Source organism: Mercenaria mercenaria, chromosome 1, assembly GCF_021730395.1.
Source record: "Mercenaria mercenaria strain notata chromosome 1, MADL_Memer_1, whole genome shotgun sequence".
NCBI classification, from domain to species: domain Eukaryota; kingdom Metazoa; phylum Mollusca; class Bivalvia; order Venerida; family Veneridae; genus Mercenaria; species Mercenaria mercenaria.
In genome coordinates this window covers 17,873,920-17,892,565 of record NC_069361.1, presented here as the reverse complement: position 1 = coordinate 17,892,565, position 18,646 = coordinate 17,873,920, and the positions used below count along the sequence as shown (strand labels likewise).

The window sequence follows — 18,646 nt, the reverse complement described above, 5'->3', positions numbered from 1 at the left end:
TAGAAGGACATAGTATTTTGCTCGTCAATTGACAAAAGAGAGAAAATAATAAAGTCATAAAATCTAGAGCATATACAGATTGTATTAAACAGGTAAAAATGGAACCGTATTCTATGGGGAACACAGGTTCAACCTGACAGTCTGTCTGGCTGAACTGATTAGCTCAATAGACATTGTGTCTGAAATCATTCAGCCTCTATCTCTTATAAGTTGGTAGTTACTTGCGGAAAACAGGTCAGTTCTTTTAACTGTCCACCGTGACTAGGCTGGATTGCTGTTGAAAAACGGCTCTAAACCCAAAACAAACAAATAACAAAACCAACAAATGAACTCGACAGATATTATTCTCAGGGCAAAAGCACGAGGAAAAACTTTCAAATTCGCTAGGTTGATTCGATTTCTATATACGCCATATAATGTGACACATGACCTGTTCTTTTATTTAGGAAGAGATAGAGTTCAGGTAGGATAGCAGATGTTATAATTTGTCAATATGACGCAATGAGAGACCAAGTCGTTTACAGTTAAAGGTGATCAACATATCGGTAACCCTGGCATTTCGGCTATAGATGCTTTTGTCTATTGAGCATTACTTCCCTACACGAACTCAACCTGTCCGATGTTACCACGGGTATGAGGAGCAGTACGCGAGCTAAGGCCTCACAAGTGGCAGAATGCTGTTAATATTAGTTTTACTGAGTGACATGTTGCGTTAGGGTAATTCTATATAGTATTTGATTTGACTTACTTTTTGTAGGCGTAACCTGTGTGATTGTTTTGAGATTATGGCACTAAGTAATTTAACTAGAATTTTGTTTGTACCTGAGAAAACGTATTTGTACGTGTATTTTTTAAAATTATCAGCTTAAATGTATTACTACTGGTAATATGAGTCGCGCCATGAGAAAACCAACATAGTGGCTTTGCGACCAGCATGGATCCATACCAGCCTGCGCATCCGCGCAGTGTGGTCAGGATCAATGCTGTTCTCTAACAGTTTCTCTAATTGCAATGGGCTTTGAAAGCGAACAGCATGAATCCTGACCAGACTGCGCGGATGCGTAGGCTGGTCTGGATCCATGCTGGTCGCAAAGTCACTATGTTGTTTTTCTCATGGCGCGGCTCATATATTGATTATAGTATAGTAGTTTGAATCGATATGTATCATTAAAAGTATTTTTGCTGTATGCTGCCTTGGTTAGATTATAAAAAAAGCATATCCTACCTCTTCTTTGGTCTATCATCCTTTTATCACCCAGTAGGGACAAATTACTTTATCATTTGTGTCATTTGCATTAAAAGCATTGCGAGAAAATGGCTCTCCTCTTAGAAATAACCTGTAAAAATAATGAATATTTGATAAACCACTTGGAATTTCACGGGAAAGGTTCTAGAAGCTAACAGGGAGCACGTAGCGCACGTGCCTATATTTTCTGTTGAGACTGAGGCAATTGCTGCTTGTTTTTATCTGTGTTCATTCGTTTTGATCTCTTCATTTTAGTTGATTGCATTGAATTCCTCAGTACGTGAGGATTTTCTGGAATTTTTTTTTTGCCCATTAAGGAAATGAGATCCTATATTGGATGGAAAAAGACGTTTGAGAGTTCATTGTTGTGCTGTTCGGACTCATATTTTGTAAGAAGAAATGGTAGCATGTTTGTGTTATTAAGATTAAAAAGTGGTTAATATGAGACTATGATCGCATTTTGGACGATGTTAAGAAAGGCAGATGTAGAAAATTCATGTTCTTGTTTTATTTTTAGTACTGTAGCGTATGTAAAACAATGTTGCAATGTGAAAATGGTTGATTGATTGATTGGTTGATTGATTGATTGATTGATTGACGGACGGACGGACGGACGGACGGATCACTTGATTGATGATCAGGCGGGGTAATGCTAATATCTATCGCAGAACTATAATAATATATTTCTGATGATAATACTGCCACTGATTGAGGAAACTGATGGTGGTGATAATGATTTTGATGATGACAATGGTGAAACGGGCGGTGGTGATTCTGGTGGTGCTGATGATTATGACATTCCAACCGCTTAGTTTATAATAATCCTGTTTAGCTTCGCAAAGTTCCATTTGATAACCATGATCGTCACATTTTTAATTTGTGGTTTTCGTCCCCCTTTTTTCAGGCACTTGAAACGCTTGTAACAGGTTTGATATTATAGTTTTTCTCGTTCACTAAAGTACTTAACTCGTAGACTACACGTAAATCATTTCCGCCTGTAGAGCATGGCATATTGAAGTTGTTTCTAGAAATTACTGTATTTCCAACCTTGTATATGACTAGGCTTGTATTATTTATTTTCTCTGCGAGTTTTTTTTTTTTCAGATTCAATTTCAACGATTTAGTTAAAAGGTTTCAGTACAAACATTCATAATAATGAAAATAAAGCCCTCGAAATAACTAACATTTCTTTGGCTTCAATGATTAATAAGACAATGGTTTTATTTTTGTTCTTTACGTATAAAATAGAGATATTTCCGCAGTTTGGGGTCGTAAAAGCAGTAGGTATTATATAGTTAATCGGAATTAAGAGTATCAACAGAAATATTTTGTCTGAAAAAAAGCACTTTATCTTATATAATCTCTCGGAACAATACTGTAAACACAAGTGCGGCATTTCCCTTGGATTTTTTTTGTGAATGTGGTTTTACTTGTAGGGGTTTGACTCGAGGGGTTACATTAATTCAAAATCGGATTTATGCAAATTTCGACTAAACAGAGTTATCAATGTTTCGTTTTCTTGTCAGTCCGGGCATTTACGTTTTACTTGTTAATCATTTGAGCCGAGCAATGAGAAAACCAACATAGTGGCTTTGCGACCAGCATGGATCCAGACCAGCCTGCGCATCCGCGCAGTCTGGCCAGGATCCATGCTGTTCGCTTTCAAAGTCTATTGCAATTAAAGAAACTGTTAGCGAACAGCATGGATCCTGACCAGACTGCGCGGATGCGCAGGCTGGTCTGGATCCATGCTGGTTGCAAAGCCACTATGTTGGTTTTCTCATGGCGCGGCTCATTTCTCTAACGTTTCACTCTGTTGACCCTTACCATGCTGGACACGGCTGATTCTGTGTATATCATAACCAGCCTGCACATCCGTGTGGTGTGATCCTGATCAGCACTGCTCGCCATTCAGTCAGTAACTTTCTGGTATGCATCCCTTTTAATAACAACAGTTAACGGTGCTGTCCAAACTGAAAGACTGATAAGTTCGTTATAGAAATTTAGCAGGATAAGGGTTAAAGCATGCCCTGTCCCCTCATCGCAATCCTTATCAGCATTTCTCAGGTCGTCATAAACAAAAGAAAACAAAGAAAAGATATTTTTCATTTAGTACCTTCTATGGGTTTGATATCCTGTGTCAGAAGAAGAAAGGCTAAAATATACATCAAAGAAACACTATTGACGTAATCAGCCATTCCCATATTACTAAACAGAGTTTGATTGAAACCACATTTTATAGTAAGAAATGGGAAAACATGTTTGAAACAATGTAGAGAAACATTCGAACGTAACATTTTATTCTCTTTTTTTCAGTGCTGGAAATGAAAGTCAACGCGTAAAATCAATTTATACGTTCCTGTCAATATTAGATGTGCCATGTCCTCCACATAACAATCTACATTTAGTATGTGTTGATGATAGCTTGGGCGATCCTGGTTCAGCATGTGACGACCGTGCATTAATTATTGACAAGTGCCTGCATCAATTTCCCGGACTTTATAACAATTCCCACTGGAGTTTTTGTTTGATGGATGTTAATCAATGTGAAACTGTGTTAAATGTTTTACGCAGTAATGGCTTTATAAATAAAACAATCGATAATGGAGATTCAGTGACTGTGGTGCCTGTTGCTGTGTCGACCACTGTACGTTTATACACTACAAGATCTAAATTTAACATATCAACGGCTTTATCAAGTTCTACATCGAAATCACCGACAAGCTCAACACCTGCTCATACGACAGAGTTTAGTATACCAGCTTCCTCAACGTCAAAACCTTCAACGATGAAAACGCCATCTAGCGGCGACCAGTTCCCACCCGATATTTCATATATCTATCCGGTCATAGGTGCTTTCCTGATTGCCTGCGAAATCGTAATGCTATGCATATTGTAAGTTTATAATTGAGCCGCGCCATGAGAAAACCAACATAGTGGCTTTGCGGCCAGCATGGATCCAGACCAGCCTGCGCATCAGCGCAGTCTGGTCAGGATCCATGCTGTTCGCTAACAGTTTCTCAAATTCCAATAGACTTTGAAAGCGAACAGCATGGGGCCTGACCAGACTGCGCGGATGCGCAGGCTGGTCTGGATCCATGCTGGTCGCAAACCCACTATGTTGGTTTTCTCATGGCACGGCTCATATGCTTATATGTATATTATCTATTTCAATGCCAGAATCTTCAAGTTTACAGATGTTTATTTAGTTAGAGTCGATTATATTTGAATCAGTCAAGAATATTTAGGAAACAACAGTAGTGATGTCATAATCGACGACCCCAGAAATTTCGAACCAAAACCTTCGGAATTTAGCGTCCAAAAATATTCACATAGCCGACTTTTATTAATTTGTCTAGAATTGAATTTTGAATTTAGGTTAAACACTGCGGCTTATGATTCTACAAACTAACAGTTTCTATCATGTTGTTATGAGCAACTTTTAAACTCACCTGACCACAGATTTCTCAACAATTAGCTTTTGTGATCACACATCGTCCGTCTTCAATTTGACTTTTGGTAGTCATTTCTTGTCGAGCATGTCTTAAAGTTAGACAGAATGTATGTAGTCACAAGTATTTCGTCATTTTAGAAAATCTTGCAAATCTAGAGTCATCGCCCTTGAATTACCGAAATTGTAATGTTTCACATTGTTAACCATTACAGGTCACTTTTAAAGCATTTGCATGTAACTAACACAGATTTTTTTTTCAGAATAGTCTGAAAGTGAAGAAGTTCGCTACAGTTAAACTGGAGTTATGACTCTTGAATTAGTCAAAATTGCTTTATATGAGCCGCACCATGAGAAAACCAGCATAGAGTATTTGTGACTAGCATGGATCCAGACTAGCCGGCGCATCCGCTCAGTCTGGCCAGGATCCATACTGTTCGCTGACGGTTTCTCTAATTGGCGTAATGCAATAGGCTTTGAAAGCGAACAGCATGGATCCTGACCAAACTGCGCAGGATGGTCTGGATCCATGCTGGTCGCAAATGCACTATGTTGGTTTTCTCATGGTGCGGCTAATTTTATCGTATACACATTTCCATCCACATATTATATGTATCCTATTTACAATTTTGTAGAATACATTTGGCCACATGATCTGGGAATTATGGTGGCTGATTTATGCCATTTCGTTGTTTCGTTCTGTCGCAGCGAAACAACAATAGGTAGGGCTTTTGCATTCCATTGGTTGACGTCCGCGTCCCGTTTTTTGTAATGTAAGGTGGTATTTCATTAACACCTGAAACTTCACTCACATTTTAATTGTTATAATCTGGCATAAACTATACAGGGTTCATGACTCTTCTTGATTTTTACAGGTTACTATACAATACAATATTTATTTCTCTCATTTCATGGTATACATGACAATATGAGGTACCAAATTATACAAATACATAGTGAGGCATGTGTTATTCACTGTTTAAAAATAGTAAATCGTTACAAAGCGGGAGTAGGACCCGGATCTGAATATCTGTACATATGAAATGTCAATGTTGAAACATCTGTATAATCTCTTTTACAAATAGACAAAACTTTCTATAAAGAACATGATTATTGGTATCTGTATTCATAATTCTAAAGAATGTAATAATATTTGGACAACGAATGAATTGCTGTTTGATATATTTTTTCCTTAACGTATTTAATATAGAACATTCAAGTAAGTAATGAAATTCGTCACCAATATTTGAATTACATAGGGTACATTTTCTCTCATCATATGGAGTTCTATTCCAGCTTCCTGTCTCAACAGGAAGTTTATGGTTTTTTGTTCTGAATTTTATGATTTTTCGTCTTAACAATCGATTGTGTAATTAACTAAAGATTAGTAAAGGATTTAAAAAGCACCCTCCTGTCAAAACTGTCTCCCCTCGCAACATTATTAGATCGCTTTATTTGTTTTGGTATTATTGTCTGTTTGTTCTGCAGTAATATGTTTCAGATGGCTTTACCTGCTAGCAGTGATAAATTGCAAGTACAAAATTAGATTTTATTTAACAAAGTAGCGTGCACACTCATAAATCTTTCTTATCTTTTTCATTTAGTTCTTAAAAAGATTTATAGATACAGACAAAATGTTCTTTTTTTTAAGAATAAATGCTATTTGATTGCTTGTTTACAGTCTAAGTTATTTTAGTTATTGTTTTTCAAATTGTCTGCATAATTTGTCTAAGACATTTCGTAATTTAATTCGATAATGTTAAGAAATGGCCTGTTTTAGGTTTAATGTTTGTATTGTTTTGAAAAGAAGACTTTCCCAGTAATTTGTGATGTATTTACATGGAGAACCTGTTTTTGTTTATCGTCTGCTCTTCTCTTGAATCTGCTGAAAATATACAGGTATTAATTGCATATGATAACTGTTTTATAGCTCAAGCATTATTTTCTTATAGCTGCATTAGATTATTAATGACTGTCAGCAAAAAACTGAACGCACAAAATACTGCTATATGCCAAAATTTCTACTTTGGTGCAGAAATGCCAGTTTCGTGCGGATGGCCTTGTAGATCATACATCGTACGTGATGATAAGAATCTGTTACAGCAGAACGATGTGGGGTTTTCACATTTTATATGTTTTAGTGACAAGAGTGTGTCATGAAGAGTATTTTTTTCACAAATAAGGAACTAAAAAAACATTTATGGAAGTTTGTACACTTTGATAGCTTGTGCGTATCTTTGAAAATCTGTTGCAAACTATACTGTCAAGGCTTTGCAGAGTCTTACCTCAAATAATTAAATTTCCAATGTCACGTCAATATTTTCATGAAAACCTTATTTTACTCATATCTGTAGCATATTATGGGTTTCTGACTTTATGGTATTTTACTTGAAATTCAATAAATGGTTCAAATGTTCAGCTGAAAAAAAACTGCATTTGTAAGTCTTATTTTTTAAATAATCATTGCCAACTCGTGTTTATCGCCTAATGTTCCCGAGCTTAAATATCTAAGCAGCTGAAAGATGTAACGCTAAACCACAGGAAGGCATTGTTTATTTTCATTCTAGCTTGCACGGTTAAACATGACGATCCAAATGGACAGGGGTTCATGTGGCCGTTTTACGAGATAGATGACGCCATAATGTTCTCTAACCAGTCCGCGCGTCAGATGATTGATTTCCTGCTTTGTTTAACTGACAAAAAATCGAGACATGTTAGAATGATCATCATACATTCTAGTAACAGCTATGCAAATCTATATTATGTTTCCATAAGAAATTATTTCGTTTTTCTTTTTTCTTTTCTTTTTGCAGTTCATGTAATAAAAAGAAGAGAGAACAGAATGCAACATCGGTAAGTGTTTTATTCTTTGTTTATTTCTAAAAAATACGTCTGAATTGAGAAAATTTGATAACTGTGTTAGTCGTAAATGATCGCGGCTATGTGAATACCATTTAAAAAGCTTCTACAAATATAATACAACCACATACGTGTATGTTATAAGAAATACTTATAATTTACAAAAACTTCTCTTCTTACCTGATATATGCCTTTCGAACGAAATTTGACTCGTTGAATTGCTTTATTTTGTGACAATCGGAACTTTTTTTTGTTTAGGCGGGGTGGGGTGGGGAGGGGGGAGGGGTCAAATACCTAAGGGTAGCAACTCTAATGTGACGGGATCGGCAAAACGAATGTGAACAAAATTTGAAACAAATTAAAATAACATTCGTTAAAGGTGTGCAAGGTAAGCTGAATGGCTGTTTAGACGTGACATTCACATAGCCGCGATCGTTTATGACTAACGCAGTTGTCAAATTTCTCAATTTTTACAAACTTATTTCTCAGAAATGAACGAAGGTATGTAAATGATCTACCCGGGAACTGAAAGATATATTCAATGGGTCTTGTTGACATACGGATATTCGGCCATATCCTTTTTGGTTGAAAAATGACAGATGGCCGTGAAATGCCGCACTGCCAACGTAGATGATTTTTATTCAATCAGTGTTTATAGTAAATGGGTACTGGATTTATTTTTGGGTCCTGTACTGTCTGTTGATGTTTTGATGTTTTTATCATATATAGAATCATTATTGATCAAACAAATGTGCCGAATGCCTATCTAATAAATGTGTTTATATGATTATACAAGCGTTCAATATAAGCAAGTGGTTTCCGCTGAGAGCGAACCTTTTTCTCCACCTACATTAGCTGAACATTGTTTTAGCGTTCACGTTTTACAGAGTAATCATTTGATGATACCATGCTGAATACATAAACTTCCTAGAGCCAAAACATGAGTAGTCAAGGAGAGTTATGTTTTAGATATTCGTACATAAGCTTTCAGCTTGAAAGTAACTGATTAGGTCTCATCTTTAATCTAGTCAGAAAACTACTTGATGTAAACCAGCAGTTGTTTCTTGTCCTGACTATATTACTAGGATTAGAAGTAGAATATGTTCTTAAAACGGGTTAAAACAAAACAGCATCTCAACAATAGCTTTTATTTAAATGCTAAATTATAACTGGCTTGTGTTTTTTCACGAAGGATCTTGTATTTTTGTACCCCCCGACAACAAAGTTGTAAGGGGGGTATACTGGTTTCAGGTTGTCTGTCTGTCCGTAGACACAATCTTGTGCGCATCATCTCTCCTCATCCCCTTGACACAATTTAATGGAACTTCACACAAGTGATCAATAACAACAGTAGTTGTGCATGGGGCATGTTAGGTTCTAAAAAAATGCAGAGTTACGGGACTTTGTTTTTTGTTACTATACTATATACATAGACACAATCATAAATTGCGTCACTATTGTATGGCCTGGAAAGACGACCATTATGACACCCAAAAATGATAAGATGAACCGCACCATGAGAAAACCAACATAGTCAGGATTCATGCTGTTCGCTTTCAAAGCCTATTGCAGTTAGAGAAACTGTTACGAACAGCATGGATCCTGACCAGAATGCGAAAAGCAGGCTGGTCTGGATCCATGCTGGTCGCAAACGCATTTTGGTGGTTTTCTCATGGCGCGGCTCAGATATTATTTTGAATGACTGTCAGTCATGTCCATATCGAATAAGCAACGGCATGCAGTTGTTTCTACTGGAGGTGTTTGTACATGTTAATGTTATAATATTTCAGCTGTTATTTCTGTTCAGAAAGGTTTTTGTACGATTTTCCAGGTAATAACTGAAAGGCTTCCAGCAGTGTGGTGTATAATAAACATATTCTTTGCAACTTACAAAACAATTCAAGTGTTCGTGTTCTTCTATCAGCTACATTTTAAAAGATTCGATTAAAAGTGTTTATATCTGTTAAACACTTGCGGCTGAACTGTTTACTTTGTATAATATCGAACTTAAGCTTAACCGAATTATCTCCCCTGTTCTTATCAGTCTACGCCGAGTTTTCTGAATTTACCTTACTGACAAGCAAATTGCGTACAATAGCCATCAGAGAACCGATCTCATGAAAGAAAATGTTTTATGAATAGTTACTTTTAAATTAGAGCTCGGCAGTGTCGGCAATCTGTTTTGAACCATTTCATGATTGAATATGAATATTTATTTTATTTGAATATTTTAAGTGTTTAAATTCTTATATGTTCTGCACACTTTCTTATCTTTGCAATTTATAGACAATGTATATTTCTAACTTCAGGGTTCTCTGGTGCTACAGGAGGAGGTGATCGAACCCGAGACCGCCAGTCCAACCAAAGCCGCCTTACATCCGAACTCTGTCTACGACGAAGATAGTGTACTCAGTGAAGACAAGACAATTTACAAAAGCTATATTAATCTCAAATATATAGATGACACTTCGGCAGAATCCACGCCGGAAAAGGTCCTCATCAGAACTTAGCATAACTAGTATAACGTATAAATCAAAGTTAATAAAGTTTGTATAATCGCGAATTGAAACTCATATATTCTTGCCATATATTTTAGATATCCGTGTGTTCTAAATGGACGTTGCATATAGATTAAAACTTGGGCCTTGGTTATTATTTTATGATTTTACATATTTCAGTCCATTATGAAACCTTAGCGTAATTAACATAATATATGTAAATCAAAATTAACATAATTTAATGTAATCGTATATGGAAACAATTCCACGGTGTCGATCCAAAACTTTATAACAGAAATTTGGCGATAAAATGTTTCTTAATAAACCGTTTCCCGCTCATTTCTGCCCATTGATGGTCTCGGTAACCAGTCAGGTTATTTCAATACACTTCTGTTTCACTTATGGGAGTTCTCGTTATTACAAAAGGGTGCGCTTACGTGCGGACGAAGACGTCCAGCAGTAACACTGTCTGATTTCTAAACCAGGGGACGCAATTTAGAGCCTCCGCTCCCCCAAAAAATTCTAACATTTAGGTAAAAATCAAAAATAATGTGTTTGAGTGCTTTACCTCTAAATCTTGCAATATCCTCCCACTTATGATACTAACAACCTTCTTGTATATAGGCAACTGTAGCATTTACCTTTAAGTCATATATGTCTGTGATGGACATACAACACGATTTAAAACTAAGTTCTAAATACCTTTGTTCAGAAGGTCTCGTCCTTGCTTGGACAGAGTAAATACATTTTTATTCTCTCATACAAAGTTTTTTGCACTTACAGAATTTTGGATCGACACCGTCGATATACTAGTAATATATTTTTCGTATGGTATTTTATATATCAATGTGTTCAAACTGAACGGGCATTGGTTACAAAATTAATTATGATTATGTAGCAGTGAACAAACTACTGAAATACATGTAATTGTATATGCAGCTTGATTATATATTGTATTAGGTATATATTTACAGGTGTAAGTATTCCAGACATTTAGTGTGTTTACACCTACTCACATATTTTCATTTGGACATCTTATATTAGCGGTTCGAAAACCGTAAGTGATTCTAAATATACTGTTTCAGATTATAGACGTTGGAAATTAAGTTGTTGTTTTTTGTTCTGAAGTAGATTTCTTCAATTCATTCATGATAAAGAAATATTTAAAGATGTGTTTCATAAGAAAAGGACTTTCAGTAACTAGTAAGCCTACCGTTTCGTGGAATGAAAGAAAACACCGTTTTAATATCGTTCAGATTCTTTTCACATGTATCGTTTTGTTGTTTATTTGAGCCGCGCCATGAGAAAACCAACATGGTGCGTTTGCGACCAGCATTGAGCCAGACCAGCCTGCGCATCCGTGCAGTCTGGTCAGGATCCATGCTGTTCGCTAAGGGTTTCTGTAATTGCTATAGGCTTTGAAAGCGAACAGCATGGACCCTGTCTGGATCCATGCTGGTCGCAAAGCCACTATGTTGGTTTTTCATGGCGCGGCTCATTTTCAGACTTTTCTTCATTTACAAAGTACACGTGAAGTAAAATCTTTCTAAAGATGACATAGCGTGAACAGTATCGCGTTAGCAAGAACATCTCGTCCATGACATTTAAATCTGATGAAAGACACTATGGAATATAGATGTTGCTACAAAACTGTTATCGCTAAAATATATGACAAATGCATATACAATCAAATATGCCCATCGGTATTTCATTATAAGCTATGAGGAATTTGAAAAGTGTAAGACTTTATTCGGTAGCAATTTTCAGGTGATGTCCGAAGCAGGAATAAGTCGAGCACGACAGCAAGTCATGGGAATTTCGCACGCACATCATCTATTAATATTTGAAAATTATAAATTTTCTGAAATATGTCTCAATAGTGTAAATATCTCTTCAATACAGGAATTTTAATTTTTCTTTCAATTATCTGACCCGATTCTCCTGTTAATAACTATCAGGGTCTATGATGAGATTGGGTTATGGCTAGAAATGTGCTTTTTATACTACAGGTTCCTGTTAATTGGTATTTATTTATTTCATTTTCTTCCATTTATGTTGTATTTACTGTTGAAAAGTTATATGGCTTTGCAAATGTCGTTTTTTGAATACATAATAAATATTTGTTTAAAAGAAATACATTTGTATATTTATAATCTTCAAATCAAGTTTTGCGGACAAGCTATTCGCGATTTCGCGAAATAAGAAAGTAGAGATTCCATTCATTATATACAAACCAATTGTAAAAATATATACATTCAGCATATAGGTTTTAAAATTCTATTCCCTTTTTAATGCTGAAAGACAGTAAGAATTATGGCAAAGGGGTAGGCTATAAAAGGGCAGTAACCTGTTCTAACCACAGTTGTCAGCCTCCTGTCCTAACCTCAATTATCTGTATCATGGCTTACAAAAGTAACCTCAATTGATGTCTCCTGTCCAAACCTCGGTTGACCTTCTGACTTAATCTGAATTGTCTGTACATTAAGCTGATTTGTCCGTCTCCTGTCCTGGCCTCAATTGTCCGTCTCCTGTCCTGACCTCACTTGTCCGTCTCCTGACCTAACCTCAACTGTCCGCCTCCTGCCCTAACCTTAATTGTCCATCTTCTGCGCTAACCTCAATTGTCCGTCTCCTGTCCAGACCTCACTTGTCCGTCTCCTGCACTAACCTCAATTATCCGTCTCCTGCCCTAACCTCAACTGTCCGTCTACTGTCTTGACCTCAATTGTCTGTCTCCTGTTCTGACCTCAATTGTGCGTCTCTTGCCCTAACCTCAACCGTATGTCTTCTGTCCCAACATCAGGTGTCCGTCTCCTGTCCTTACAATTGTCAGTCCTGTGTCATAAGCTGAATTACTAGTATCCTGTTTTAACTTCAGTTGTCCGTCTCCTGTCCTAAATTGAGTTGTTCGTCTCTTATCCTAATCTCAGTTGTTCGTCTCCTGTCCTAACCGCATTTGCCGTCTCCTGTCCTAAACTCAATTGTTCGTCTCCTGTCCTAACCTCAGTTGTTCGTCTCCTGTCCTAACCGTATTTGCCGTCTCCTGTCCTAACCTCAGTTGTTCGTCTCCTGTCCTAACCTCAGTTGTTTGTCTTCTGTCCTAACCGCATTTGCCTTCTCCTGTCCTAAACTCAGTTGTTCGTCTCCTGTCCTAACCTCAGTTGTTCGTCTTCTGTCCTAACCGCATTTGCCGTCTCCTGTCCTAACCTCAGTTGTTCGTCTTCTGTCCACCGCATTTGCCGTCTCCTGTCCTAACCTCAGTTGTTCGTCTTCTGTCCTAACCGCATTTGTCGTCTCCTGTCCTAACCTCAGTTGTTCGTCTTCTGTCCTAACCGCATTTGCCGTCTACTGTCTTAACCTCAGTTTTTCGTCTCCTGTCCTAACCGCAATTGCCGTCTACTGTCCTAACCTCAGTTGTTCGTCTCCAATCCTAACCGCATTTGCCGTCTCTTGTCCTAAACTCAGCTGTCCGTCTCCTGTCCTATGCTGATCTGTCCGTTTCGGTCCTCTGCCCGAACTTAGCCAGTCTTCAGACCACGCCTTTATTGTCTGTCTGAAGTCCTAATTTTGTCCATTTCCTAGCCTAACCACAGTCCATGCATTTGTTTTTCACCCTCATTACTTCAGTTGTCCATGTCTTGTGCTAACCTAAAATCTATGTTTTTCTTAAACTGAATTATTTGCCACCTGTCACAAGCTTAAAGTATCCGAACTCTGTCCTAACCACAAATGTCCGATTCCTGTCCTAACCTACAATGTTCGTCTCTTGTCTTAACCTCTCTATTTCTCAATTGCTCGCGCCCTGTCCAGTGCTGATTTGTCTGTATCGATTGTTTACCTTTCCTTACTTCAGTTGCCGGTCTTCTGTCCTAACTTTAAGTGTCTACTTCTTTCCCTAACCTCAATTATATGTCTTCCGTCCTTTGGCTATAGGCTAACTCGGGCTACACTTATATTTGAAAAGTTAGCAATAATATTAACGATAGGCAAGAAAATAATTATCTAATATGACTGCCTAAGTAAGGCAGGTGTTCTTCAAGCCTCGGGGCTGCCTCGCCTGCACTCGGTTTCCATTCCAAGCTGCCCTCGGGTTTGGGAAAATAAATAAGCAGTTACCTTGTCATTAACAGCAATAGTAATCAGGTGAGTAATATGGGGTCATCATGTCCCGCTTGATCTTGTTTTTCGACTTTCTTAGTAAAACTCTTCTAAAGCGCTGAAAACACATTTCTTGCATATATAGCAGACTGAGGTTTCCGGAGATTTCACCGGTGCTGGAAATCTCCATCTTACGCCACAGGGTGTAAGATGACTTACGTGCTTTAAAGTGTAAACAACTACATCTGAGCCTCGGCATGAGAAAACCAACATAGTGCTTTTGCGACCAGCATGGATCCAGACTAGCGTGCGCATCCGCGCAGTCTGGTCAGGATCCATGCTATTCGCTAATGGGTTCTCTAATTGTAATAGGCTTTGAAAGCGAACAGCATGGATCCTGACCAGACTGCGCGGATGCTGGTCTGGATCCATGCTGGTAGCAAATGCACTATGTTGGTTTTCTCATGGTGCGGCTCATCTACGTAGAACACTTCTAAAGTAATATATATTTTATTTCATGAAACGAGATTCAAAATCAAATACCTTGATAATTCCTCTTTGTTCCTTTAAATAAGAGTATATTTTTCTATTTAAAAACATCATTTTATGAAAAGTACATAACGTTACGTCGCAAATGATAAAGCAAAACCGGTACTAACCATAGCTTGTCTTTGAAACGTCTTTCCTGTTTACGCACATTGAAAATTTCTATAAAGAGAGTCATTCGTTTGATTTTATTTTTAGTATTGTTTCTTGAATATGGCTTGCAAGAAAAAGATTTTAACACTGGCTGTAGGTGCATATTGGAATATCTGGCTTGAGAGCAACTGTTTATGCGGTAACTCGCCCTAAATCTATCACAGGTGTTTGAAGCTCAATCAATAAAAAGTATATGAAGGTTAGATCTCATAGTATATTAGGTGGGTGGGATATGGTATATATGTATGTTTATATTTATTGTTAGAGCTTCAAGCGCCTGTGATCTAATAGTCTGATCTTGATACATGTTAGTGATAACGTTCGAAGTGACATTCTTTTAAAGTAATGGAAATTATTGGTCGTTTGTGGATAACAAACTAGAGTGATGGAACCTATGCTCGCGGTATTTTGTACATATATAATCTTTTTAAGAAGCAAGAAAAAATTATTATTTCGATTTGCCTATGCAAAAACATAAAGTTATCCTCCTTTTATCGAAACATATTGTTGATGTGCGTCTTCACGTGACTTAGTCGTCTCGTGAGCTATCGACACGGCATACGTGAAAAGGTGAAAATTCGCCCTGAAGGGAACCTATGCTGGCGGTATGTAATATCGAAAAAAAAAATCAGCAGGCTAAAAATGAACAAACAAGCATATGCGAATATAATATTTAGAACATTACTCATTTATTATGTGAAAAACAAAATAAATGGGGATAAAATTTAGTATGTGCCTCTATGTGTATATTTCCCTTTCCGAAATGGAGTCACTATTAGAACAAAGCTTAAAAACGTATAATAATGTTGTTTAAAAACAGAATGTTCAAGTATTAAAGATTCAAACAACGACAGTGATTAACTCGCTAATGTTTTCTACACTTCTTTTGTGTGTAGGAAATTTACTCCTCCCTACATCTCAGAAAGAACCATTTGGACTTTGTCAAAATACTAAGATCAACATCGATCTTTTCATGGTTCGAAAGGCACTCGTAGTGTAGCCAGGCGTCACATTCATCACATCTTGCTCTTAAATGTATCTTATATCTGAATGTAATGCATGATTTCTAAAAAACTAACTTTAGTTTAGTGATTTTGACATATTTGTGTGAGATTTGTGCGACGGATACAGATTGCGTAAAATGTATTGGCTGCTGTATACGTCACGTGAGCGGCACGCGCGGCTATCGCTACGTTTGTTGTTTTAGGAATAAGGTCAGTAATTCGGTCGAAAATGTGCTTCCGTGGTGTAGTCGAAAGAAGTCCATAATAAATAGATCCTAATTTTCCCATTTTTTGCGCCATTTTTAGGGTAGCAGACCACAACTGACTGGCATTTCACTAGGAACTACATAACCCCCTATTTTCTTTTCATTTTTTCGTTAATTTGTGATAGAACTTCCATGAAAAATAGGTGTAGGAAAAAGTGATGTTCTCTAAAGATACGTAAAGACGACCTGAAGTTGTCGTTTTTTATATGAAACAAAGAAGGATTTGAATTACTGACCTTTAACCTATAAGAGCTGAAATAAGACTTTCTCGAAACACATCGCAGTTAGTCTTAATAGTCATAGATCGGTTGTATATGATATAAAAGGGTGTTTCCAATGCAAAATAATAGAGAAATTTGAAAAATTTTGAATTTTGACCATATTTTGAGTAGATGCGCCTATTCAGCAGCGATTTCTGGGATTAAAAAGCCAATATTTTGTCTCCAGAATGTCAGGAAATGCACAAAATGCATCCTTCTGGGTCCTATTCATGACGGAATAAATGATATTTCAGAATCCAAGTGAAAAATAATGCAAACAAGTGAAACTTTTACCAAAATATACAATAAAAGGACCATAGGGCCAAAATTTAGCCCAGTAAATTGGTATGGGGTGGCTTCTATTAAATGTCTATATTTCTCTAAAATCTTGAAATTTCACAATGAAACTTGGCAATATGTTTGGTATTACATCTTTCTTGAAAATAGGAATGAAAATTGTGTGATATTTGATAAGAAACATTTCTTATAAGAGCTGAAATAAGACTTTCTCGAAACACATCGCAGTTAGTCTTAATAGTCATAGATCGGTTGTATATGATATAAAAGGGTGTTTCCAATGCAAAATAATAGTGAAATTTGAAAAATTTTGAATTTTGACCATATTTTGAGTAGATGCGCCTATTCAGCAGCGATTTCTGGGATTAAAAAGCCAATATTTTGTCTCCAGGGTCTAGTTGTTCAAAACTTTAACAGACTGTTAAACTAATCGCCTGTTAAATTTTGATTCAAAATACTAGTCTTGGTGGGAAACACTAGTACGATGTTTTAATTTTCTGTAAAGACGATTTAGTGTTCATAATCCTTAAGTCATACATTTGTTTTTCTAACTTTTCGAAAATGTTGAAATATTATTTTAAAAGTTAACCGCTGTTAGCTTAATCAACTGTTAAAGTTTCGAACAACTGGGCCCAGAGTGTCAGAAAATGCACAAAGTGCATCCTTCTGGGTCCTATTTATGACGGAATGAATGCTATTTCAGAATGCCAGTGAAAAATAATGCAAACGAGTGAAACTTTTACCAAAATATACAATAAAAGGACCATAGGGCCAAAATTTAGCCCAGTAAATTGGTAGGGGGTGGCTTCTATTAAATGTCTATATTTCTCTAAAATCTTGAAATTTCACAATGAAACTTGGCAATATGTTTGGTATTACATCTTTCTTGAAAATAGGAATGAAAATTGTGTGATATTTGATAAGAAACATTTCTTATAAAGGCATTTCACTGGTGGTCGGTGTTGAACATAGCATGATGAAATATCTTTATCAGTGCTTCTGCAGAGAGCATATTTATCGAAATACTGCGAGCATAGGAATACCGCGAGCATAGGTTCCACCACTCTAGTAGACTTACTGGCGAGAAATCTACGAGCTATAACAGGTATGCATCAGAGTAAATTCTTATTAAAAGAGTTGTTCTGAAATCAGCCTTGTGTGAAGTTGGCTGTGAGATCAACAATGGTAGATCGACATTCAGTTTTCGAAATTGTCCAGGTCGTAAATTGTCCAGGTCGTAGATCGACATTGAATGTAAACCTATGTCTGCAATCGTACATCGACATTCGAAGTAGATCCAGTTATGCAATTATAGATCAACTTCGATATAGATACGGGTCTACAATCGCAGATCGAAATTCGATGATGATCTCGTACTGCAATTACAGATACAGACCCAGGTCTGAAATCATAGATCAAGATTCAATGTAGACCCAGGATAATGTTTTACATTTTGTACCTACTTTCGCATTAGCACAGAAAGAATAGAAAAACATGACTCTTTCAGGCCTTTTTCGGATCCAGTCTTGTATATTTCTTTATACTTGTTTCCATTCGATGTATATGTGAAAGTTCTCATTAGCTGAGCTGCATCCTGTTGTTTTTCGGTTAGGTTCACGATAATATTTCCATCAACTGTTGCAAACTATCACAATTTCTAAAGCAGAGTTGTTTCCCTTAATTATAAAAAAGGTTTTTGTGAATACACCGAAAGGCGAGACAAGTTCATAATTTTTACGCGCATTACATGGAATGTAAATATTGTGAAGGGATACATATGAGAATCGTCATGTCATATATAGGCTACAAGACAGTATTGTGATGGTTTCTATCTTTTAGGATACTTAATACTTAAATGTATCTATGTTACTGAATGACATCTAAAGTTGGGAGGTAACAGTCAAAGCCCGCTACATTTTGTCAAAATATTTTACACTTGAATACCAAAGTGACCCAAGGGATTTTCAT

The 18,646-nt window shown here is 36.8% G+C and overlaps 1 protein-coding gene across 4 annotated transcripts in view; it reads left to right on the top strand.

Moving 5' to 3' along the window:
• Positions 1-12,188, top strand: part of LOC123544871 (uncharacterized) — a 39,037-nt gene extending 26,849 nt beyond the window's left edge. For all 4 annotated transcript variants that reach the window (XM_053541078.1, XM_045330954.2, XM_045330953.2 and 1 more), the window contains 3 exons: positions 3,563-4,141; positions 7,511-7,550; positions 9,866-12,188. In XM_053541078.1, the coding sequence (XP_053397053.1) occupies positions 3,563-4,141; positions 7,511-7,550; positions 9,866-10,066 (820 nt within the window). In that variant the 3' untranslated portion in view covers positions 10,067-12,188. The remainder of the gene's footprint in view (positions 1-3,562; positions 4,142-7,510; positions 7,551-9,865) is intronic.
• The last annotated feature ends 6,458 nt before the right edge of the window (positions 12,189-18,646 follow it).